Source organism: Haliotis cracherodii, unplaced genomic scaffold, assembly GCF_022045235.1.
Source record: "Haliotis cracherodii isolate W230 unplaced genomic scaffold, xgHalCrac1.p SCAF_14, whole genome shotgun sequence".
In the NCBI taxonomy this organism is placed as follows: domain Eukaryota; kingdom Metazoa; phylum Mollusca; class Gastropoda; order Lepetellida; family Haliotidae; genus Haliotis; species Haliotis cracherodii.
Window position 1 is genome coordinate 20024347 of NW_027266269.1, and position 27828 is coordinate 20052174.

The 27828-nt window shown below is 38.1% G+C and overlaps 1 protein-coding gene across 1 annotated transcript; it reads left to right on the plus strand.

The window, feature by feature from the left end:
- Positions 1–463: 463 nt before the first annotated feature.
- Positions 464–26343, plus strand: LOC139461070 (receptor-type tyrosine-protein phosphatase alpha-like). Its single transcript, XM_071242586.1, has 30 exons — positions 464–606; positions 7772–7848; positions 8107–8205; positions 8817–9110; positions 9644–9781; positions 9984–10121; positions 10929–11063; positions 13422–13556; positions 13675–13809; positions 14198–14332; positions 15406–15537; positions 15882–16013; positions 16253–16376; positions 16856–16914; positions 17265–17461; positions 17866–17953; positions 18570–18643; positions 18786–18822; positions 19399–19496; positions 19758–19889; positions 20715–20869; positions 21495–21630; positions 21786–21932; positions 22668–22767; positions 23373–23446; positions 23612–23733; positions 24272–24407; positions 25376–25512; positions 25637–25772; positions 26272–26343. Exons 1-30 carry the CDS (start codon positions 464–466, stop codon positions 26341–26343), a joined length of 3717 nt encoding a protein of 1238 aa, XP_071098687.1.
- Positions 26344–27828: the final 1485 nt, after the last annotated feature.

A 27828-nucleotide genomic window follows, 5' to 3' on the forward strand; every position in this document is an offset into this window, starting at 1 on the left:
TGGACGATTCCGACTATGCCATTAGCATATGTTTATGAGTCACCATTGTAATGATGATACCAGGTCATCAGGACGGTACACATGCAAAGGCTTCTCAATGGTGAACCATTGCATGTCTACTCAAAACAAGTACTAACGCCTCAAGTGATGTAACCCTGATAAAAAAACCTTCGAACGTAAGTCGTATGACGCGCTTTGAAATGTTTGTAGAGAGAGCATATTCAAGAAAACACAAATATATCGTTTCACAGCTGTTGTGTTTGTTCCTATGATTTGTGGGTGGAATGTTAAAACATTTTTTTATGACGGAATGAAATTATATATTTACTGTACATACTTTTCTACTGCAGTGTGGGTGCGGCGTGTCACTTGAAATGTGCATGGTGTGTTCATTGCATTGATGTTAATTTATGTGCATGTGAGTTCTTCGGTGCATGAACATTACTTCGGTCACACAGTGATTATGTACGCTGGAATTCACGCATTGCTACCTGCTCCTGTTTCAACAGTGATGGTAAACCTGGCTATCAGAGAGATTAAATATCTTTCAATTCACTTCCTTGTTACAAGCGCGGGCCTCCCAGCCTTGACCGCAGCAAGCAACGTGTAAGTCTGATCATATCTCTACAAACATTCTTCTCAATCCGGCTTATTATTAATCTTTATGTGTTTGTTTATTTATTAAATGCCAAAAAGTGACCACTGTATAGTGACATGGTAGGACAACGCCCGCTTACACACAACTCAGGAATGAGATCATCACAATGTTGCCCTGCCAGCTGAAAGTCCTGACCTAATTTAATAAACGTGTGTTGAACGTGAGGGTCACATGCGCCAACCTCCTTTGTCGCTTCACTGTCCAAACCAATGTTTCTGCAAAATATCAGTGTAGGGTGATTTTAGGCCGCTTTTAGCAATAGTCAATTATATCACGACGGGGTATACCAGACGTGGACCATGTGGGGATCGAACTCGCGTCATCGTTTTAACCACTGCAGTCTTTCCAGACGCTCTTTAATGTAACTGGTGTACACGTAATATAACCCCTGAGTTAAAAAAAACATCAAACAGACCATTTATCATCACTTGCCTTCAAATGTTGCATTGTGATTGTCTCCTCAGATGTGCTCATGTGACCTAATGTTTCATGTTCAGATTGGGGCGGTCGGGTAGCCTAGTGGTTAAAGCGTTCGCCCGTCACGCCGAAGACCCGGGTTCGATTCCTTACATGGGTACAATGCGTGAAGCCCGTTTTTGGTGTCCTCCGCCGTTATGTGTTAGATATGACATGACACAAAGGAACAAAGGTCAGAGGATAATGTAGCGTATTTATTCAACAAGCATGAGTGTTTGTGAGAACCGTCGATACGCTCACAAGGAAGTATGATATACGTTTTCTGGTACACAAAAAGTTCATTTTAGTTCCCTCTGACACAGGTTTGTATAGACATTGCCTCTACATTTTCTGAAACCTGTTTTAACATCCTTGACAACATAACAATTAAGTATACATCAGTAACAATGCACAATTAATTTATCGGTATATGTCTCCTTCTATGTAAGCTTTTGTTTGGTATGCTTATTGTTTATATCCTTAACAGCCTCGTGAGGATCTTGGTCAGTGTTGGTTTTCAGCGACCCATGTTTGTCACAAGAGGCGACTAACGTCAAAAAAAACATCAAACAGACCATTTATCATCACTTGTCTTCAAATGTTGCATTGTGATTGTCTCCTCAGATGTGCTCATGTGACCTAATGTTTCATGTCCAGATTGGGGCGGTCGGGTAGCCTAGTGGTTAAAGCGTTCGCTCGTCACGCCGAAAACCCGGGTTCGATTCCTTACATGGGTACAATGTGTGAAGCCCATTTCTGGTGTCCCCCGCCGTGATATTGCTGGAATATTGCTAAAAGCGGCGTTAAACCATACTTACTCTCTCACTCATGTTCAGATTCCAGTTTGGAAAATCCTCTAAAGCAACTCATAATGAAATTCCTATTATATATATCCGAAAATGGAGTTGTCCACACCATGAACGTATGTGAGCGAGGCTAAAAGATACGTCGGTTGTCAAATGGTTCTGGTTCATATTTATGGAGGAATGAGTGTTTTAATGTTAAACGTAAAATAGGAAGTTGTGGTACGACTTTTGGGGACTTTTCTGGCATTCTGGTCAAATTCTTGTTTTTCATGTGAGGCAAATTCATGTCATAATCACCTTTATTTGTGGAAATTAATTGTCAGATCATGGGGTTCTATAGACTCCGAAAGAAGTTGGGGATATTAAACAGTAACAGATGATTAGAGAAGTTCAAAGAGTTTCCTGGTGATGGTTGAAAAAGAAGAGAAAGGACCAAACATAACCTATAGGGGAAAGGTCAGAACTACAGTGATGTAGTCACGGTAGTGTTGCCCTGATACCCTTCCATAGACCATATGCAGTGGCGTTCTGTTTGTACTAGTATTTACATGGTACAAACAGCAATGTTGATTCTAAGAATGGTATATTGCTATTTCCGGATAACTGCTTGACATTCTAGGTGATGTTTTGTGCACATTATGGTGGGATTTCAATGCATGGACTGGTAAAGAGCCAGGTATTGTGGGGAAATGATATACTTGAATATCTCCATGACCAGGATACTTCATACTGGGAGTTTCTCTCAGACAGATTTTATTCAAATGGTACAGTTCTTCATAATTTTGAAAAATATTTTATTAATTTATGTTCTGTTTTAAATGTACACATAATGAATGATCGATACGGACGTGAGTCCGGGTAAGGTGACTTTACATTTATTGGCAATTGTGGGGCAAGTGTTATTGATTACATCATGAGCACCATAGATATATTTTACTTGTGTGAATTTTTTTATGTGAAGTCACGACACGAATCACAGTGTCTGCTAATTACATTGTCATTCATTAGGAAAATCATCATTTGTTAAAGCCCATCCTAGTCATTCAATGTTTAAGCGGGATAACAACAAACCCGAGATTTTCCAAGAACGTCTGTTATCTGACACTTTCACATGCCTCTTACATAAAGCTATTGATTCTGTTTTGACGAATATTGATGAGAAAGTGTATTGTTGTTTACAGAAGCTAGTGTATACGCAGGGAATGTAACTGTGGTTTGACTGGGTATGTGAGTTATTAACGAAGGAAAGATGCACTCTTTAAAACCATTTCAGGAAAATAAAGGATAATGATGCACATGCTAGGTATACTGTTACGAAAACAAGCATAAAGCTAGAAAACAGAAAAAAAAGAAAATATCACTTCATCTAAAATCTGAGAGACTCGGAAAGTCCTGGAATTGATTAACTTATAACAGAACTCTTTAAGTAGTCTCTCGAAAACATCCTGCCATATTTGACAATATCATTTAATACAATGTTGGGTACCTGTTACTTCCAAAAGATTGGACACTTAGCACTATAGTGCCAATTCACAAGAAAGGCTTAGTGAGAGAGGTTACAAATCATAGGGGATTCAACTCACCAGTATATTCAATACGATATTTATTAGCATTATTAACAAACGCTTTGTATTGTAATCGGATACCCTTGATAAGACCGAAGAACAAACAGGATTTTGACAAGGTCACTCTACCACTGGTAATAAGACCCGTGACGATTCCAGGGTAGAATAGGTTTTCAGCAACCCATGCTTGCCGAAAAAGGCGACTATGCTTGTCGTAAAAGGCGACTAACGGGATTGGTTGTTAAGGCTCGCTGACTTGGTTGATGCATGTCATTTGTCCCAATTGCGTGGATCGATGCACATGATGTCAATCACTGGATTGTCTGGTCCAGACTCGATTATTTACAGACCTCCGTCATATAGCTGGACTATTGCTGAGTGCGGCGTAAAACAACAAACAAACCACTGATAATGTTTATTCTCCAGGCTCTTACAGATAGGTTTATTCATCGTGAACGTGAAAAATTGTACGCAAAGTTTGTAGACTTTTCTAAAGCATTCCATTCAGTCTGTTGAGACAACTGGTTGCATCTATTTAATTTACATGATGTCAAGAATATAATGGACAACTTGTTATGTAGTCTTTATGAGGAAGTTAAATCATTTGTTAATCATGATGTACGCCAAGGATGTGTTACATTACTGCAAACTGAAACTCTTATAAATAGTTTGGTGTGATACTTTCAAGTAAATTATCATGAAACTAACATATGTGTTATGCAGCCACCCAAGCTAAAAAGATATTATTGGGAATTTTCCAAACGTTAAACATATTAGCAACTGTGCTTTTTAAATCTTTCTTCAACATTTTCTACACAAAAATATATCCCATTCGTTCTTAATGTTCGGAAATATGGGGCTTTGCAGTGGCTAAAGAAATTGAAACTGTACACTTATACACTTGTAAAAGACTACTTGTTTTAAAACATAGTACTTGTAATGGATTATGGTGAATATGGTTGCATACCCTTATATATATATATATATATATATATATATATATATATATATATATATATATATATATATATATATATATATATATATATATACATATCACTATTGAAACATAATAAGATATTTGCTAAAATTATGAATGCCAGAAAATAGATTTCCAAACATGCCATAAAATGATGTTATTGTATGAAAGAAATGGAGTTCACAATTATGCATACAATTTGAAATGTTTACGGAATAAATGTGGGTATGGTCATACTTGGGACAACCGATGTTTCTTAGAGAATCATGCTATGTTTATATCGAAAATAAGACAGACGTGGTTGAAGATGGCAAGCACACAAAAATAACGAAATGTTAAAAATTTATAGACAATGTTCACAAAATGTCGTCGAGGATGAATTTCACTTTTTGCTTGTTGTAAATATAAAATATATTGAACAAAAACACTATGATCTTCCAAACAATTACATGTTTATCTCTTTAATCTCAACAGGAAATCTATCTCTATCATGCCATGTTATTAAGAAATGAATCCTTGAAAAAATGTTAAGCACTTCCTCGGAAAATCTGAATTTTGCTTAGTTTACATTTCAAACAAGTACAGGTTTCTAAGCACAGAATTTGTTTCCAAATGTACGCCTAATTTCTTACGCTTGATTTCATCTAGATAGTTTGTATTGGTGACGAAGATCATTTGAGATTGATTCTAAAATGTATGAGGGATTCATGGATGTATGTTCCACTGAATTGGAAAAATGCGCGATTTATTGGCATCTCATAACCGGCATACGTGAAATGTTTACCCAATTTTGAAAAAAACAACATTATACTGTTGAAGGAATAAAACATAGAAAAATACAACAATACTCTGATCAGAAGCGATTTTATTTAACACAAGCTTTGGTCAGGTAGTCAGGTGTTGTTAATAAAATATTTGAGATTTCATCTATCAAGCCATACAATGTATCAAAATATGTAGTTCCTTCAAGAATACTACCTTTTATTGCATTGTGTTGAGTCACCGTGGTGCGTGCAATACATGTGACAAGGCAACAAGAAAGTTAACAAATAACTGTACGTACGTAACTCAGATAGTTATTCATGTGTTTCTACATTTGATATTTTAACAATGTTCTATTTCTAAACTGATACCATCCTGGAAAACAGGTTTACAATTACCGTATGCTTAAGAGGTGTACAGTTTTATACAACACTTAGATTACTTCCTGGTCTCAAAACCACGTCCACAACACGCAAAGGGTAACTGTGATCTCCCTTATTTATGTTCGTGCTCCCCAACCATCCAGCTTTTTATGACACATTATATCAAGAGGTGCTTTGCCCAAGTCAAAAACACTTATCAGTATCCTAGCATTAGGGTGCTTTATGCGTTGTGATCTATCCATAGAAAGGAATCTCCCTCGGCTATGTAAGTTTTTCAAGTTATTTATTTCACATGAAAATCAGGCTCTTAGGATCCACGCACGTCTAAGGGTAGGTGAATATGTTTTATAGCCGCTGTAAAGAGTATTGAACCTTACATACTTTCAAGGCACGAGAGCAGGGGTATTGTGTTGACACAACCAGGACGAATCTTGGATTCGAACCCACGAACAATGGTTTCTGACACATTGGTTTGAGGCCCTTTTGACGATGTCTATTGTCTAATATAGTCTAAATACCTTACAGAAAGTTCCATACCATGCTTGATCAATCTATAACTGTTCTAGAAGACTACAGATGACACTTGACCCCTAAAAGTATCTTAATATAGTAACATCCACTCTACTACTTACATTCCTGACAACTACTTATTGTTCAAATACAATCTTCTGAACTTCTACTGAATCTAAACAGAAACAATGCAATACAATTACAACATTGTTCAAATATACATCACACTGCCATATACCAAATGAACACGTATACAGTGTATGTTAGTGAGGTTGGCTCTCACGTTGCGTCTCAAATGATTTATTGACTGATAAGTTTTAAAAACGGATTCAGTTGGTAGTTGTTTGACAAAGTAAAGTGTTTGAGGAAAGTCGAAAAGTTGACAAGGAGATGAGATAAGCGTTATCTGCAGGAGTATGAAACACACATAAACATGTAATTTTAACTACCACCCAGAACAGAAGTTTATCGCATGATGCTTCTGTCATTAACTGGTACATAAACTTAAAACATACATACGTGTAGTGCTATAAAGATCGAGGCAACTTTACATGAGCGGGAACAACATTTCTAATTGTTTGCTCATTTTATCAACAAACAAATATATGAGAGTAAGATATGTTGTTGCAATTGCATGGTCATCAGAATGATTAAATCAATAACATACATTTCTCATACATGCAGGTTGTATCGTGAATGAGTGAGTACGCGAGTGAGTGTGGTTTTTTGTCGCTTTTAGCTATTTCACAGTGAGGGACACTAGAAATGGGCTTCATACATTACCTATTGACCATACATTTTCGTGAGAGGCGACTAACGGGATCGGTTGGGTTTGCTCAGTGACTCGCATGACATCGTGTCCCAATTTCGTAGAACGATGGTCAGTCACTGATTTGTCTGGTCATAGTGGTTAAAGCGTTCGCCCGTCACGCCGAAGACCCGGGATCGATTCCCGACATGGGTACAATGTGTGAAGCCCATTTTTGGTGTCCTCCGCCGTGATGTGTTAGTTATGACATGACACAAAGGAACACAGGTCAGAGGATAGCGTAGCGTATTTATTCAACAAGCATGAGTGTTTGTGAGAACCGTCGATACGCTCACAAGGAAGTATGATATACGTTTTCTGGTACACAAAAATTGCATTTTAGTTCCCTCTGACACAAGTTTGTATAGACATTGCCTCTACATTTTCTGAAACCTGTTTTAAAATCCTTGACAACATAACAATTATGTATACATCAGTAACAATGCACAATTAATTTATCGGTATATGTCTTCTTCTATGTAAGCTTTTGTTTGGTATGCTTATTGTTTATATTCTAAACAGCCTCGTGAATATCTTGGTTGGTGTTGGTTTTCAGCGACCCATGTTTGTCACAAGAGGCGACTAACGGGACCGGGTGGTGAGGCTCACTGACATGACGATAATTTCGGTATACATTGTATTTCACCTTCAATGTGTGGTGCTATGCATGTAAAAACTGCATCTACCTGTACCTTTGTGCAGATACTTATATCATTCTAATTTATATAATTTGTAATTCCCGAAAATGGAAACCTCCTGCTTACATGCAGTTACATGTTGACCAACCTGCTGTGTACGTGTTAAGTGGTTCTGGTTGGCTAAATTTGGCTGAATTTGTTTTCAGATTTCTTCGGACAAGCACATGGATGATGTTTCTGGTATATGTTCTACTGCTTGTCTCATTGTCGGACTCATCACAAGGTAGGTTCTTACTACGCGGATTCATACAGTTTGCACATCGGTGCTTTGATTCATACCTCAGTTATCCGAAAACAATACACAGTCAATCCTAAAGTAAGGAGACATAATTATCAAGGTATCACAGTGTGCCTAGGTGAGGAGTGTATGTTGTTGTTCTAACTATATCACAGGTGTACAATTAGGTGATTGTGGGGAAACGTTAAACAAGAGGCATGCTTAGATATTAGATACTCGTAGTCATTCTATTTCTTTCTACAGAAGATTGTCACTGTCTAAATGGATGCACGAATTTCCCTGGTTCTCCTTGCCCAGGAACAATGTGCCAACCAGACTGGTTTGGGAGTTACTGCCAAAAGCGTGAGTAAAAGTACAACATAAATATTTTCATTCAGAGAGCTGTAAGCAGATATCTAGTTACCATAAAATGTGCAATTTTTGTATTATGAAATACTGTGGAATAATATGAGTTATTATTGATATACATGTATACAAATTATGGATGTAACAAAATAGTAATTCATAAGCACCTCATATTCAGGATATGGGTCGAATTTAATATTCAGTCAGCCGAACCACCAAATAGCACGCAATGACCTGTACCTAATTTACATAATTTATAATCAGATATATATAGGTCGGGTGGCCAACAATTTACCGAGCAAAGGTCACATGCAAATTCCAAACATGTCCTAGAACTGGTTTAAAAACGAGAACTTCAGCAAATGTTGAAGTAGCCTTTTGCAAAGAAGGAAAACAATGTCAACAATGATATTATTTACTTGAATGATGTAAAAACGTACGTTTTGTCTTCGTTTTGATTTTGAGCTATACCTTTTAATACCTCTTTTGAAAATATATGTTTCTAAGTTGAATTGTTCAATGCGTTCGGCATTCTAAGTGCGAACTTTGTTGGATTGATAATGCTGCTGAGTACGACTGTGTTTAATATTTGATCTATTTCGTCAAAGGCAACATAGCACGTGGAATGTCGACATCGCAGAGCAGCGAATTGCAAGGATTTGGTGGTCCCTATTACTACACATTATACCTATACACATCTTGTATCATCACATTATGTTTGTTGTTCACAGATACTGACCGCAACGTGGGCCTTCAGGTGAAGGTTGGTGACCAGCTGTGTTACACATTGTCCGGACAACAGACTGTTTTAAATATAGACTGTGGCGAAGCTTTGAGTGGTTCATCTGTAAACATAAGTGTCAATGGACCCTACCTGACATTATGTGAGGTGCAGCTATTCCGTGAGTTATTTTACTTAATAGCAATACAAATTATTATTTTATGGCTTTAAATAAAAACATCGGAATATAAGCACGAACATAGGATATGATAACGAGAGCTGTCTTTAAATAATAACATTATAACTAACAGATAGAGATTTAATGACAGTATTGTGTCGGGGTATAAAAGGACAGTTGCGAGACCAAAGAACGAGGCGAAGAAACCGTTCCATTTATCCCGATAAAGTTATGGCACAACTCCCCCATATATCTCAAAGCACAACCAAATACGTGGCTTCCATGACTAGCATATGGGCGTCTGTAGTGAACAGTTCGCCCAAACTGGTCCAAATTGGTCCAAAAGTCCACGTCCACGTCCCAAGCGTATGTGTACATGTTGCCCAAACAGCACTGATGTATAAAGTGTATTAGTTGGAGTAAATAATCAGGATATACTTGTTCTACATGGGTCCCAAATTAAAATGACCAAGGTCTATTGGATCAGATTCATAAGGTGTTCTCTGATTTGCATCTCATAGTATGTGTACTTGTAGAATGCAGCGATGGATGGTTTGGAGATGACTGTGACAAGCAGTGTCAGTGTCAGAATACAACTGAAGTATGTGACAAGGAGACTGGTAACTGTAGCAGTGGATGTGCTGCCGGAAAACATGGACCTGGGTGTCAGCAAGGTATGACAGAATGTGAAATTAGGAAATCGTCCATCTGGTAGATTTTCAAGTTGAGTATCAACGTAATTCTAAATTAATTTGTATTGAAGAAATATTGTCTGTACAGTCAGAGAGTTTTGTTTTTGTGACTTTTTAAAGTATAGTTACACACATTTAAGACAATAATTATTTAATGTCCTTGTATGTGTATTGTATATTGTAGAATGCAACAATGGTTGGTTTGGATCTGACTGTAACAAACAGTGTCAATGTCTAACTGGCTCTGAAGCGTGTAACAAGGAGACTGGCCACTGTAGCAGTGGATGTGCTGCTGGGAAACAAGGTCCAGGATGCCAGCAAGGTTTGACACAATGTGAATTTGGGAAATCGTCCATCTGGTAGATTTTCTCACTTAAAGTTTAGTATCGACGTAATTCTAAATTAATTTGTTTTGAACACACATTGTTTGTACAGTGAAACGTTTTGTGATTGGGATTTTTAAAATGACTTTAGTGATACACAGCTGAGAAAATATAATGTCCTTGTATGTGTCTTGTGTATTGTAGAATGCGACAATGGTTGGTTTGGCTCTGACTGTAACAAACCTTGTCAATGTCTAACTGCCTCTGAAGCGTGTAACAAGGACACTGGCCACTGTAGCAGTGGATGTGCTGCTGGGAAACAAGGTCCAGGATGCCAGCAAGGTTTGACAAAAATCGATTTATTACCAATTGTTTATCTGTAACCGTCTGATGAAAGGAAATCAATTCACAAGCAGTGGCAACTGATGCCATAATGGAGAACTCTACACTAGGTAGTCGTTATACACATTAATTACGTCAACTATAGTCAGAAAGTCACGTTTTCCTTCTTAAAACAGAGAGCATAAAGTCAAGACGTGTTTAACTACCTATCCGTACAGAGTGTGGCCAACATCTTTTTTGGGTCAACTGTTCCTTCACGTGTGGTCAGTGTAGCGGTGATGATAAGTGATGATAAGACATTTACGTGTGGAATATTTTACGTGAAGTCATAAACTAAGTCATTGTTCAAAAGATAATTTGGTACTTTTGATGTAATTTGGTGTTTCATGTGAACGTCGTTATCATTTCCTTCTAAAACACATAATATAACATCAAGAAGTGTTGATATATCCCTATCCATACAGATTGTGGCCAACATCATTATGGGGTCAACTGTTCCTCCACTTGTGGTCAGTGTAGCGGGACGTCAGACTGTAAGAAGGATGATGGAACCTGCACACAAGGATGTCAACAGGGTTACAGTCCCCCTTTGTGTAAAAGTAAGATGTTATTTTATATAGTCTGTATGATGCAATGAACTCTGCTTTTAGATGAAATTTCTTATGATTGTGGAGTACCTCTTCCCTTTGTGTAGAAGTGAGACATTTACTTTAAACTGCGTTCAATATGCCTAGTGCTACAAGTAATGTCATCAGAAACAAATCGTATCTTTATTCAGGATAGCTCGGGACAAGGGACGTTGATCTCGTTTCAGAATGTAGTAGACATGTATTCAAAAGTAAATGTATCAGACTGGATAGACATGGTGATTATTTATTCCTCGGACTTTCTGGAAATGGATGCCATTGATTTTGCAAGATTTTGCGAACTCTCGAGTTGTTTTACATGCAGTCGGTATAATACAATGGACTCTGCTTTTAGCTGAAATATGTTATGATTGTGGAGTGAGTGAGTGAGTGAGTTAAAGTGTAACGTCACATCGGCAATATTTCAGCCATATCGTGACGAGACGTTATGATTGTGGAAATGAATGTTGTCGCCTCTATTAAGAAACGCTTGAAATGCCCGGTGTCTTCTGTCACGCTGTGGGCTTAAATAAGATGTGTAACACCTAGCTAGTGTCATACTTACCATAAATTTAGAAGGTCAGTGTTGTATTTTAATAAATATCCATCTACATTTAGGGCTCCTGTAAAACTTTATGGTGATGATCTCTGAGGCTATGACATTTCAACATTTCATTTCAACAGCTATTATGCATGTGTAAATGTATTTGGCAGCTGCTTAACGCTATAGAGAAATATTTGACATTCTGTTTAAAGTCGAATTGCATAGATCTCAATGGGTAATGGTGTCATTTAAATAGAAGATCATGAAAGGATAAACTGTCCTTTCTATTTTCAAATTCTAAATCGCACTGCGTAGCTATGTGTTTTCACTATTTGTTTTATAACTGGAATGGAAGTGATGTCATTTGAACGGAATTACGTATAAGTAGTGAGAATAGGTTTCCCCAAAGTAATCTTCTTTGTCGAAATGAAATCATGTGCGAAACGTAGCAGGTTTAAACACCGGGATCGAGAGTGATGTTTATAAACTTTGGATACAATTTCTACTCCTGATTGTTATGGGTGCATGTGTGTACAAGAGGTCCCGAAAATATTTCTGGACATGTGGTGAATTAGAAATTTAAATGCTGGGTTTCACAGTGTCTCTCATTAGATATGATTGTTCTGAAATTGTAGTTCTGTAAATTGTACAATACATTGTGCGTATGCCATATATTTATATCTCAGTTATAACATTACCTAGATATTTTATTGTTAGCTTAGTCTAAACATTATGATTGGTCTCAATTCATATGTAAATCAGTGTATGTATGTCACTTGTTTATTTCGTTGTTGAGAAAATGTGAAATCGAAGCTAGTTTAGCGAAAATACTTTCATTTATAACTAGTGGGATGAACGTACGTATTTCTAACCGAATGTTACCTTACTCCTATCATCATACAGCATAGGTGCCTTGTTATTATGGGTCCACGTGTACATCAACGCTATTTCTAATACGGCAGATTGGAGATGTGGTGATGGGTGTCAACCTGGATATCAGAATCCACAGCGGCAACACCTAACTGAACCAGTCCGCCATATGATAAGAAAATTCCACAAAATGTATAAATAAGATATATGTGCACGTGAACTCTCCTGGGGCACTTTTAAATCTTCCAACTCTTTCTCAGTCAAGACCAATTCATATAGTTAAGCTGAGAATCTACAAGATATTATTTAGTACTTACACTTAGGTGCTAGACAGTGAGACAATGCACGCGTTATGGAATGTGTATCTCAATATGTTGTATATCTCTTCAAAACGTATCTAGGCTTCATTTTATATTAGAGAAATGCATGTTCACCACAATTGTCTTAACGGCTCATAACAGTGTCTTTGGAACACTATTGAGATGATGTTTTTACTGACAAAGACGTATAAAATGTCCAAGTAGCTTTCAAAATATTTCAAGAAGGCAATGGATATCTACATCAGCCAAGCAACTGCGAGAAGAAGCGATTACAACAAGTGAAATTGTACAGATGAAGTTTTAACCTTTCAGTTCCAAGAGCGAGACTGCACATTGATCTGTACATCTCTATATGTGAATCAGTTCATACTTCATTCCACCTTTTATACATGTGACTTGTAACAAAACAGTCTCTCCATGAAAGATTTTAATCTGACATTCAACTTATATTCCAATTTCAAATTGCACATACATTGTCTTATGATACGTATTTTGTTGCATTTTGTCATTTAAGCTGTTTAAAAAATAAACACATCATGCGATGTGGTAATTTCATCCTTTCAAGGCAAGGCTTTAAGATAATCTTCGTCCATTCAGTGTGTGCAGTTCACTTCTATGGACCGCCCTGCCAAGGATGTGGACACTGTAAGGACGATTCCCCATGTTCTGTGCTAAATGGGACATGTTTGACTGGCTGTAAACCTGGATATGAACCTCCACTGTGCAACACAGGTAACATATTCTATTTCATCTTGAGTGACTATATGAAAAGTAGTTAATACATAACTCATGAAATAAATACATTATAGTGGCATTACACTGTTAGTTCCAATTTGTACTCTACACACAGCATGTCCAGTTGGTTCCTACGGGTCGCCCTGCAGGGAGTGTGGACACTGTCAGGACAACACCAACTGCTCCAGGCAAGATGGGACATGTTCTACTGGGTGTGAGGCTGGATATCAACGACCGCTGTGCCATGAGAGTATGTAATAACATAGACACATTCTATCCCGACTTTGTGGAGAACTTGAATTTACTTGCATGTGTTGGTTATTGTAGTGTCTGCAGTGCGATTTTTCGCATGTAATCGAATGCATCCCTGTGATATCATCTGATGAAACGTCTCAGAATACAACTTATCTTTCATTAACACAGGTAACATATCTAATTTCATCTGGAGTCCATATATTAAAAAGTAGTGATTAGGTCATAGAGGGAAGTAAATATATTATATTGGCATCACAATGTCAGTTCCAATTTGTACCTTGATGTAGGTTTGTGATAAACGTGATAAGGGAAGATCACTCCTACACAGTAATAATTATTCTCCTTTCTGCATTTTATATGGTTATTCTATTCCATTTTAAAAGAGTGTCCAGACACATTTTATGGAGTGAACTGTTCGTCAAGATGTGGCCAGTGTCCTACATTAACAACCTGTCACCATGTGAATGGAAGATGCCTTGGAGGATGCAGCAATGGTTTCAAAGGACCTTTGTGTAAAGGTAATAATATAGCAACATTATCTCAAATAAATGACAAATGTGTAAATTACGTTTCTTATCATGTTGTACAGACACTAAAATGGAAAATAAGAAGTTCATGTTTGGAGCTTAAATATAGAAAAACTCGATCATCCACCAATCTATCCTACTCAGCAGCACTGAACTTCATCCTGAAGCCTTGCTTGATGGTGAATTTACCGGATGGCCCACCGATGGGGCATGAAACGCTTTATAGAGAGCTTCATAAGCACATGCTATGAAATAGTGGGAATCGTACAATGGACAGCGATTTCTCACGGTTATTGCAAAAGAATTGTCACTTATATTTGTGTAATGACACAATTCCTTAAGTGCAAAATCATACTTTCTAGCAGCACCATGTGTACGTTTCTATTGTGGTAACAACTGTCAAAGACCAGATACGTTTCACAAAAAAGCCACGATAGAAATACCTGAGATCCTGCTTAATACCAATATTCATGCAGAATATCTTAATCACACTTAAGTTGATATGGAATTAATTCCACACAAAATTTTATGTCATTTGAATTAAAAATAACTGCCTGCTGACTGACATTGAATGTTTCATATTGTGAACTGCGTCATTAAATCTCTCAGAACATCTTGTTTCAGAAAGTGTGTCAATAAGCCTCTCACAATACCCTGCCTTTAGAATGTGCGTCATTAAGCCTCCCTTAACATCTACATTCAGGATGGGCATCATTAAACCTGTCACAACATCTGCTTTCAGAATGTGCGTCATTAAACGTCTCACAACATCTGCTTTCAGAATGTGCGTCATTAAACGTCTCACAACATCTGATTTGAGAATGTACGTCATTAAGCCTCTCACAATATCTCCTTTCAGAATCTGCGTCATTTAGTCTCTCACAACATCTGCTTTCAGAATGTGCGTCATTAAGCCTCTTACAACATCTCCTTTCAGAATGTGCGTCATTGAGCCTCTCACATCTGCTTTCACAAGACTCTAGTTTCAGAATGTGCGTCATTTAGCCACTCACATCTACTTTCAGAATGTGCGTCATTAAGCCTATCACAATATCTGCTTTCAGAATGTGATGGTGGCTATTATGGTTCAAACTGTACTGCTTGTGGTCAATGCAAGGGAGGCAACTGCAACTCACAAGATGGAGAGTGCTCTAAAGGATGTCAGCCTGGCTATGAAGCTCCGTTATGTCAACAAGGTTAGCCATGGCCAATAGTTAAACAATTGAGGAGAAGGGGTGGGGGTGGGGGTGGGTGGGGGTGGGATGGGGGTGGGGGGGTGGGGGGGTGGCATCTTCCAAAATTGCTCCGTTACACATGTACACTCTCTAAGAAGGGTTACAACCAAATCTGGCAGGTAATGTATGTGGATTGACTTCAAATATTTTAAGAATACCTTGCACAATCAATAAGCAATTTATACATACATAATTGTACCAGCGTCAGCCAGTAAACAAACAGGAATACTGAATGATAGTATGAAGAAAAACTGATTCCCTAACAGTTTCATAAAGAATTAGCCTTCACATTTTCATGGATATAGAGTGTGTCAACAATACCTATGGAGAAAACTGCCAACATCCCTGTGGCAATTGTCTTAATGGGACGTGTCAGCCCTCCAATGGCTCATGCATACTTGGTTGCGAGGAAGGTTACAAGGGTGATTCCTGCAAACGTGAGTAGATCAACATTTTAGGTATTTAACAATTTTCCTCTCCTTTATGCTAGACGTTAATAAAGACATTTGATATTTTTTATTTCCGACCGAAATTGTTTTGAAATATCAATACATCTTTGATTAGTGCCAATATTTTTCATAGTCTACCCCTAAATGAAATAGATATATTAAACTTAATCGCACGTAACACCTTAATAACTCACTCATGAACTGTTTTTGACTTTTTAATATTATAGTGTCTACAAGCTCTCAAAGGGGCGACGATTCCATGGCCAGTTCTACTGTTTGGGCAATAAGTGGGGCGACAGTAGCTGTACTAGTGGCAGTGATCCTTGTAGTCCTGTTGGTCGTCATCAAGAGGTATGTGTCATTCTTATAATATCGTTTTTTAACATCTTATATTCATGAAAGATGAGTCTCTTACATTGTTGTTGAATCCACAACAGAGTAGGTCCCTAGTACCTGAGTCAGTATACAATGCGGATCGGGTAGTCAGACACAATGACCTTGATGGCATGGATCCGAACATCTTGCCTTCAGTCACTCGTTTGCAAGACTCATTGTTTTACAGATCGTGACGTATAGCCGGAATATTGCTCACTGTAACGTAAAACAATATTCAGCAACACAAACACTGAAGCATATATGAAAGGTTTTACTTGAATATACAGAACGGAACACACTATGACAAAATAAACATTATGAAAGTTGTTTGGCATTGCACATTGTACCACACTTCTAAAAGACTTGTATGCAATGAGTATTAGTTCTACGGAAACTACCATTAATTGTACTAACATGTACATACGCATTAAAACAGAGGATGGTTTATGTTCCAGAAGACGTAATATGAAGTCTCAACAAGAGGAAAATACAATTTCTCTCGGTAAAGTAAAAGGTGTGTCCTAACATGTTAGTACTACGGTTATGAACTATTATTCTCGTTTTAGAATTTTCCCTTTTTTTAGCAAATCAGGAACCACAATTTGCTCGCACTGATGATCATGCTATGCTTTATCTCTGTCTACATCAGGAGTACCTAACACCGAATGTGATAGAAATAATTACGATATAAGAGTGACAACGTCGTGTCGCGTGTGTTTCAATACAACCATGACACATAGGGTATAAGTACACGTACATAGTCAATACATCAGACACCCTATTTAGTAGCATATCTTTTTAAGGGCATTTACCTGAACTAGAAGAGCAAGGTGTTGCATTAATATCTTATTGCTCTTGTTTAAGGGGAGAAGGACGCTCCTGCTGCAGGTAAACCTGCGCTACCTGAGAAGCCTGCGAAGACACCAAAACCTCCTGCAGACAACGTTTACGAGAACTCGGAGCCATACTACAACGTCGTCCCAGCTCCTGTGTCCCTGGACAGGCTCAAGCAGTACGTCAGGGACAGAGTGACGGGCGTGGGATTCGAACACGAGTACAAGGTAGGGCGTGGTTAAATTGATAAATACAACTGTAAGCTAAAGTAAAGACATGCCTCTTTAAAAGCACATGTTCATTTGTTTCGCAAAGGAGTGGTGTTATAATGGCGTTATTCATTCGTTATAACAGAGGAAAGTATGTAAATCCCTAACTATTTTGCCAATCGAAATCTTACCTTAAAGGTTACCTTCATGTTTTGTATATGGCATTGTCAACATGAATATACATATTATCAGTAAGGTATAGAAGGATGAATTCTTTCGAGACGGAAAAACTGCGAACACCTGGTGTCATTACTGATTATCAGTGATCCATTCGCATAGTTTCCACAGTTATTTACGCCAAATGGAATCTCTTTCGGTGGAGAATCAAGAGTAGTTATAGCATTGATGTTTTATATTTTCAGCTACTCCGTTACGGAATACACGGAGCTCATGTCGAAGGGAGAAAACCTGAAAACAAAAAGAGGAACCGTTTCTTGGAACTATTTCCATGTGAGTTTTAGTGAAATAATAATGTACATGAAAGAGCCCATTATTGGCGTACATGTACGTTTTTGGGGTATTGTTTTGTAATGAATCGTGTGTGCTGCAATCTACTGGTTAATAAAATCAATAACTAAATAGGATTTTAACCTCGTTTGAAAACTTGCTCTATTTCATACATCACATGCACACTTACACCCTCAAATCTGTAAAGAAAACAATCATCAGATCCGTATTTCTTGTATTCGCACTTCCGGGTATATTTACTTTTACTTATTCTAAAGAAGATATCATATATATGTCCTGCTACATATGTAAATGTCACAGTCATATGCAAATCAAAGTTTCAGGATTTCAGCTTTTACGTTTGGGGTGATTTATATATGATTGGTAGAAATTACATATTGACTGGCCTCATATTCATATTTGCCTCATGCAGCGAACAGGAAATTTCATTTTGAACGTGCTGACTTTGCTATACAATAAGAATTTATTATTCAATTTCCTTGATGGTGTTATACTGGTATTCTAAATAGCGTCTCCATTACCAAAAATGTTTTTTGAGTAGATATCATCGTGTTTGTTTCGTCATATCAAAACATATCCTAATTTCTCTTTTGAACAGATGACGACAGTCGCGTTGTTCTGATGCCAGATGGTGATGCCACATGGGACTATATCCACGCCAGCTACATATCTGTAAGCCACACTTAATCAAATGGTTAGCTATTACCGTATGTATATTATTCCAAACCTTGCATTGGCAAATAAATGAGTGAAAAGTAATTTTGTATAATGTGTTTGTCATCTGTAACTGCACAATACGTTTGTTACATTTCAGGGCTTTTCCGAATCCAGTGTGTTCATTGCTGCACAAGGTATGTCTTGAACGTTATTATAATAATATGTTTGGTACATAGATGATTGGTTCCTCTATGACACATAAACAACACTACTAGTATATCATCTCCAACATTCAAAGACTGTCAAGGGTTTATCCAAGGGTCATATCTATGAACGGTTTTATTTACATACATGATTTTGGGTGGCCTCCTCTGTTTGTTTGTTTGTTTGTTTGTTTGTTTGTTTGTTTGTTTGTTGTTTAACGCCACACTCAAAAATATTCCAGCTATATGACAGCGGTCTTTACATGATCGAGTCTGGATCAGACAATCCAGTGATTGATATCATGAGCACCAATTCGCACAATTGGGATATGATGAGATGCATCAACCAAGTCAGTGAGGCTGACCACCCGATGCCGTTAGTCGCCTATTACGACAAGCATGAGTTGCTGGAGACCTGTTCTAACCTGGCGGATCTTCACGCGTAGGCCTTCTCTGACCCGGAATTCCCCATCGCACTACCAAAGCCATACCTTTCTTCACCACTCACGGACACACACTATTTAGTAATCTCATGGTCATGGTCATGGTCGTGGTATTATATTCCAGGACCAAACCCTGTCACTGTGAACGATTTCTGGAGGATGGTGTGGCAGGAAAACGTCTCGATAATCATCATGCTAACTAGAGTCATGGAACTAAACAGGGTAAGCTGAACTGAAGAGTAAAGAGTTTACATGAACACATTCCTCTTGTAATAATCTGTGATGGCAACAAACGTCTGTATCCCTTTGCCTTTCCCCTTTCTTCGAGCAACCTTGATATAACTGATAGGTGTTGAGAGCCGTCTAAAATTAGAATCAGAGGCACATGATTGACTTTTTCAGATATTAATTACCTAAATATTAAGTGTTAAAACATTACATTTTGCAGTCAAGGATGCACATAACCAACCACTTACTTTTCAGAAAAAGTGCGAACAATACTGGCCTGACGAGAAAGAACAGAAGATATGTGGTTGCATTGTCATCAGGCCACTGTTGGCCACAGTCAGGGCGGACTTTACCATCAGAAAATACAGTGTTCACCATTCTACGAAAGTAGGTCTTTTGGTCCTGCGCGATACCGAAGCACATGTTGCACATAGGGTGTCTCCTGAGGCATGTGACTTTGTTCGAAATATGCCTCTGTTTACCCAGCTGTGAATGGGTACCAGGTAGGATGAAATGGTAATGCGACACTCACTGTTAACCATCTAGCCCCCAACAAGAAGCGTTGGTCATCCTCCCTAGGGAACTGTGAAATGCTGTGATCTGAGTAATAACAGTGTAGCGCTTTGAGCACGCTTGTGTTGAAATATAGCGCAATATAAGTGGTATTATATAATATTTACTATATAGTCGGAATTGTACTCTGCTTTTAGCGGATATTTCTTGTGGCTATTAAAAAGGGTTTTGTCGCTTTTATCATTATTAGTAGTAGTACTGAAATACACTAAATTTAAGGAAATCGGAGTTGTGCAATATGTTGTTATCGGAACTGACACTTCCTCCGTTCCATATGAGTGAATGAGTGAGTGAGTATGGAAAGCAGATGTTGTGAGAGGCGTAATGACGCACATTCTGAAAGCAGGTGTTGTGAGAGGTTTAATGACGCGTATTCTGAAAGTAGATGTTGTGAGAGGTTTAATGACGCACATTCTCAAAGTATATGTTGTGAGAGGTTTAATGACGCACATTCTGAAAGTAGAGTGAGTGAGTATGGTTTTATGCCGCTTTTAGCAATATTCCAGCTATATCACGGCAGGGTACATCAGAATCCGGCTCTTTGGCATGACGAGCGAACGCTTTAACCACGAGGGTACCCGACCGCCCCAATTCTATATGAGACATGTAGATCTGTTTCATTTGAGATGCTATTTCTAGCCCTCTGACAAGAGGACAGTGACGCAGCTTCACTTCACGTCTTGGCCTGACCATGATGTTCCTTCTGCGCCGGCTCTGGTCGATTTCTGGAAGCAGTACAGGAGTCTGACGTCATCAGAGGAGGACGTTACCGGACCTGTTATAGTTCACTGCAGGTATGTTGCCTGTGACATTTCCAAAATATGATTTCGCTTTCAAATAGAAACAAAATACCTCTACCCATTCAAGTGGCACCGTTTGAAGACCTGCACAGTGATACCCGTTTCCAGAGGATGTCTAAAGACCCTTTATACCTTCATATGTATACCCAGCATATACAGCATACCCAGTGATATACAGTCGGATACACTGATCCTTTCACTTTTACATATTCTTTTTACCTATATCATGTAATCCTCATTTTAAAGATTTCCCCTTATTTTGACAGCAAAACTGCAGGATTCATATCAAACCATGCTTAATATAAGATGGGATGTGTGTAGGCATTTTTATCTTTTTCTACAATATACTGTGCCTCAATTTACTGTACTATTATAATATCGTATTACTGCATTATTGCCACGTAAACTTGGGAAACGTATCTGCAAGAACGTAATGAGAAATGGAGGATAGGGGTAGGTTCAGACGTTTCTCTAATATGTGATCCCTTATCATCCGAGTACTCGACCTTCATATATAATTCCCTGGTAATTTATCTCCATATCACCTACTGTGTATCTGATGTCCAAATGACTCACCTGCATATCTGACTTGCTGGCAACGTATTTTTTATGGCTTCAGCGCTGGCGTTGGACGTACGGGGACGTTCATTGCGCTCGACAACCTCTTTGACGAAGCCGAGTCTCTGAACAAAGTAAACGTGTTCTCGTGTGTGTCCAAGATGAGAGAGGCTAGGATGAACATGGTGCAGACTGTGGTAAGTCCAAACAGTGAAGAGGCTTAACATTATTGTTTGGTAGCATTATGACAATTATGTTACTTTTTCAGTTATATATGATAACCACATAAATCACATTGAAAGAGACATTCTAATGACGACATGTTTTATAAACACTTTTTGCATGTTTCCAGGAGCAGTACCGCTTTGTTCATGATGTTCCCCTTGAAGCTCTTGGGAGCAGGGGGACTTTTTATACCTCTGCTGAATTTGAGAAAACAATTGGAAGTGGTTTGACATATACCAGACACGAAGAGGAGGAGATGAGCAGGCAGTTTCAGGTACAACTAATGGGCCACGAAATAGCTACATGAAAACAATGCTTCGTTATTATGTTGTTGGAAGGGGGCTTTGCAAAGTGGATAAAATGCTCACACGTCACGGTTCTGTGATATTGCTGGACTCTTGGTAAAAGTGGTGTAAAACATACTCTCTCACTAACTGTTTTGACTGGACCAGCAACATTTCCGTAAATAATCTAACCAGCTTGAATGTGATGACGGAAATGACTGAAGGATTTAAGCTTTCATTTATTTATGTGACGTTTTGGTACAGATGCTTGTATCAAACACGTAGGTAGGACATGGTTATATACCTAAGGTTACATTTACACAGAGACTAACAACATCATATTACAACAGTGATGTTATGTGATTCTATGTGATGTAGTCAAGGTAAGCCGATGCAATGAATACCCTGCTGTCTAATAATGTGAGTACTATTAAAGCTAATCCTGGTGCTTCAGCTTCTAAAATCACTATATATATATATATATATATATATATATATATATATATATATATATATATATATATATATATATATATATAATGTATATATATATATATATATATATATATATATATATATATATATATATATATATGTGTGTGTGTTTATTAAATGTCTTGGATTACATGTATACTGTCTATATATGTTTTCTCCCATATTAATTAGTCATCAAAGATGTGTGAAATTAATGAACACACCGTACCTTACATTGCTTGTTTCCGCAGTCACTCAAAGCGATGCAGCAGGACGTAGATGATGATGCAGTGTCTGCAGCTCAACTCCCGGAGAACAGAGGCAAAAACAGGAATCAAGACATTGTACCAGGTGAAGTCAGTATCAGAATACTTCTATGTGTTGACATTGTATGAGTCAACGAGTCGATGTTAACATTCTGTCCCTTCTGCAATCTGTTTGAAGGATCAAAGTCCTGTCATAAGGACGATTGGAACTTGTGTCGGTCAACGGGCATTCCATCCACTCACATTGACATTAAGATATTTGTACGTACTATTAGTTAATATTTTTTCTAAATAACACGCACCTTGTTCAAAATTTGAATCCACAAGATTGTACGTGCAATCGTCATACAGGATTATTAATGTTTAGAAATAACAAACAAAGATATGCAATTCCAATTTTTGACACAAAATACACACTGCCTAATCACTGTGACTGCGTCAGATGAATATAACATTATTACACTTTAGGTTAGACTAACTCCATCCTCAAAGCACGAGGACCAAGATTAAACTGACAAAGACGTCTCCATTTTAACGAGAGAGACATGAGTGTATATGTTCGCTCTTGCGTCGTAATCTATGTTTAGATAGTCTGATATATACTACCACACTATCGGTGTTCAGTTTAGGGAACACCCAAATTACTAACCTTATCTTCTTTATGAAATAACAATCGCATTATTCTTTCAGGGAACAATGTACGACCCTACCTGTCCACTCCCGTGCCAGGCCATAATGACTACATCAACGCAGTAGTGCTTCCAGTAAGTTGACTGCTGTCTTCTTTGCATCAGTAGAAATCATGAAATATCACATGGTAATAGTGTTTATCTGCAGGGATCTGTTTCAGTATTCATGTTAAAATCCTTTGCCACTGTTTGTTCCATGCATGATAACGATGATAGTTGTCTGATTTGTTTTGACTCCAGTCTGCCACACGTGCTCAAGGTATAATAGCAACCCAGACACCATTGACACCGACTGTTGTTGACTTTTGGAGGCTGGTGTATGATCACGACTGTTTCACCATTGTCTGTCTCGAAGACGATAAGGTTGGTATCGGACACAAGGATTTTACTCTGCTTTTGTAAACATAGTGTTCAGTTGTGACATCAAACATGGGCATCAGCTCGTCACACTACACTGCAGAAGAAGAAGTAGTCATCAGACACTGCTGCAAATGGCATGAGAGCCTAACAACACCCTTGCAGAAAGCCTAATAAAATGCGCAGTCAATAGTTTGCGAACACTTCAGATCATTTTCGATTAATGTACCATCCAACGCTCCCTGTTTTTTTCCTTTATTCAGAATATGTTTATTTGAAGGAAACAAACGTAGCCTAGACTATTTTGCAGGTCTTTCAAACTTCAAATATGGGGCATGTAATGCTATAAACACGTGCTTCATACACAGTATAAGTCATTGATGTATTAAATAAATACTGTGGTTTCTTATAACATCTTCAGTTTTGATATGTGTGTAGGTTTTCTTTGGTGACGAAATTGCAGGTGATCATTGGGAACTTCATATATGTCTTATTTGAGTTAATGACAATCTCAAATGCGTTTATTTTGGCATTCATCTCATGGTTAACCTTTCAGAGACTGTATCCCATGAAGGATCAAGTGTTGGAGATGGGACCTTTCCGAGTCACACACAGCACAGAGGACACTACAAGAGACATCTTTTCCATCGTTCAAATAACAGTAACACTGAATGAAGAGGTGCGACCTCATTCACCAGTCGTCAAATCATATTGTGTCATATGAAAGCACTTAATATTTAAGTTCATATCATTTTGGTGTCAGGAAGTCTGTGAGTGAATGTAGTCAACAATATTCTAGCAATGTCACGGTGTACTGTAGATAATCGAATCTGTCTCAGACATTTAAATCAGATTGGGTAGCCAAGCTCTATGAATTTGGTGATTGGTGTCACTCATGTCGGGCATGATGTGTTGGTCCAATCTCATTCAATCATATCTTAGTTTTTGCTTCTGCTGAAGTAAAGGGTCACATCAGACCAACCTTTCGCGAATTTTGACTGACCAATTGAATGACTGACAAGAGACGATATTAGCCAATCTGAAAGGCAGCTTTCTCTTGCATTGCCGCTTTAGTTTCAAGCTGGCGGCTATGTTTTGAAAATTCTCGATTTAAAATTAGAAAACGCAACAAACGAACATTCTAGAATGGCAAGTAGATGACCTAGATTGTCTGGACTCAGTAGCAAAACCTGTGATTGTCGTGTGGAATACCTCGTGTTAAATCTTTGGAGCATGCGTGATCAGAAATCGGATTCAAACTGTCTTTTTCATGATCTGGTAGGCGACGTTCTGATTGATCGGATAAAAGGTCTTTCTGACGTGACCCTTAATGAGATGTCCTCATATCTTTGTTTAGAGGAAGAGAGATCTAAGATCTATCTGAATATAATGAAATTGGATCAACACACCAAACCCAATAAAAATGACACAAAGCTGCAGATTTGTAGAGCATGACTACCCAATTTCCATTAAAGTTGTTTGTTTGTACTAAAGTAGGTGTCTGGGATAGGGGTGTTTACATGTACTACAATCTATCACTTTACTTCGCGCACATTATATCACACTTTTGATCAGACGTAAAGACTGATGCCACGAGAATGCTACTTACAACAATATCAAGTTCACTGTAATGTGTATGGTTTCCAGATCGATTCAAGTCGCCTGATCACAGTGTACAAGATGAAATCCCTTATCCCTGGGAGCACAGAAGCTATGCTGGAGTTCGTGAATGAGATCGACACTAAGGGTACTTCCGAAGAACACAAGACACTTGCGCATTGTCCGTGAGTAGAGTTTCTGTTCAAAATAGTTCTTACAAAAGATAAATATGCAACAACATTTGGAAGTTTAGTTCAAGACAAGAAAACAATGCTGTTTGTTCCATCCTAACCCCTGGTCTCGTTAAAGTGACGGTGCCCGACTGTGTGGAGTGTTCTGCAGCGTCCTCAACATCATCACCAGGCTCAGACTGGACAAGGAAGTGGACATCTACCTGACCATCCGGGAACTTCAGTGTATCAGACCCCAGTTCATCCAGTCGTATGTGAGTACTGAATACTGCTTCACCATTTTACTATATCCAACACCCATTGTGACCTCACACAAAACAGAACGTTGTTGTCACAGTTATTCTGATTTACTGACGAAACCTATTGTCTTTTTATATTAGTTTGCGTTAAAAAAACACTTATGATTAAGAAAAATCCTTTCACATATTTCGTCATTAAAACAGTACCAACTTGATTTGAACTATAGTGTGAGAATGCAGTACTCTATTCTTGCCTGTAGTCATATTTACAGCCCGTGTATTCAAACTGCAGTGAACAAATCTATCAGTATGAAATGCATAACATGAGCTTGTTGCTAATTTCAGAGCTCTTATTTCATTCCCCAAAATTTGCAAGGGATAGGATAGCGTCGGTGTTGCGCGCCGTATTAAATTAATTAAAGTACATATATACGTTATATGTTCAGTTCACCATCACTTCTGGATCAGCAGACGCCAACATGTATTATCTCTAGTTGTTATATTGTTGTTTTAGGATCAGTACAAGTTCTGTTACGACATGGTGAAGGAATACCACAGGGCTTCCAGTGTCTACGCAAACATGTAACCCGGGTGGGTCAACATGGATCTTAATCTTAGTCTTGGGAGACTTTTTATGTCTCAGGTGCTATTAAGTCAGTTCTTTATCTCAGTATATTTGTATTATTGACATGATTACAGTAATGCATCTCTTCACAACTGTGCAACTGTTAAAATATACATCTTCATCATGCACCTGCAGACAGACACGGACATATTTCAGATGGGTGTAGTATTTCCTGATCACTCAATTGCATTGAAGGGGATCAATGTAATTTAACGCTTCTTAGCAATATTCACGATATATCCCTAGGCCATGTACATGACTGAATCTGAACAAGGCAAACCATTGACAATAGACACAAGCAATGATCCGAGATATCAGGGCACTATGACACGCAATCAACCACGTTACCGATGTTGCCTGGGTCAAACAACACGGACAAACAAAATGGAATAATGTAACTGAATACATGTAATGTAAGAAACTTTTGCATGTAATATAAGAAAGTATGATACAGCCAAGTTGTCAACTACGGGGTCTTATGTTTAACTATTTGGCACGCCCAACACAGATATGTCATTCAACAATTCACATCACAGGCACTTTATAAAGGAACACACTGCATCCTAAATGCACATATCAATTTTCGGTATAATTATTACAGGTGAGGTGAGGTTAAATGGAGTTTAACGTCGCTATATAAGGATTATTGTACTTATATAGCGACGTGCATGCACGTTTGTGTATGTGGCTGCTTGTACTAGTCAAGACTAAGGTCGATTTTATTAGTGCTATCCCACTAACATACCATGCTGCAGTTTAACATGGATACTCAACGCAGACACAGTATACTGACTCCGAGCCGACCAGTCCTTGTTTTAGCCCCTTAATGCCGAGCGCCAGGCAGGGTAATAACAAGTACCATCTTATAACGTCTTTCGGTATGAAGCGGTGGACTTTCCGATGGACGGGTGGATGCTCTACAACAAGAACAGGCGATCGACATGTCTATACACTATTACTCGTTTTATCATATTTACAGAGGTGATATTGTAGAGCAAATCTATACAGTTTAAACTCCCTAGGTTATTGTTAAAAGACATAAAACGTAAACGTTTCTAGAATGCACTTGGCTGACAATGTTATCACACATAGATTAACCCATGCAATGCTGGTATAACAGTATGTAAGAGACACCAATATAAAAAGAGAGCAGTGTCCTGTTATCTCACATAAATTTAATTTATCCCATTAACTGAGAATCGAAATTACAAATGGAAAGATGCGATGGTCTTTATACAATATGTCTGAAAATTGATAATCAAATTCATTGGCATATTTTGCATTCTGAATGGTGATTGATTCGTTTTCAGACCATTTAGATATCCATTGATTAAGTTCCACGTCGGACGTACAGAGTTTTTGTGCCGACAGTAGTAACTGGTCGTTGTTCTAATGTCTACGACAAATATGGTGTATACACATCACCAGATTCATAAAGTTGTTATC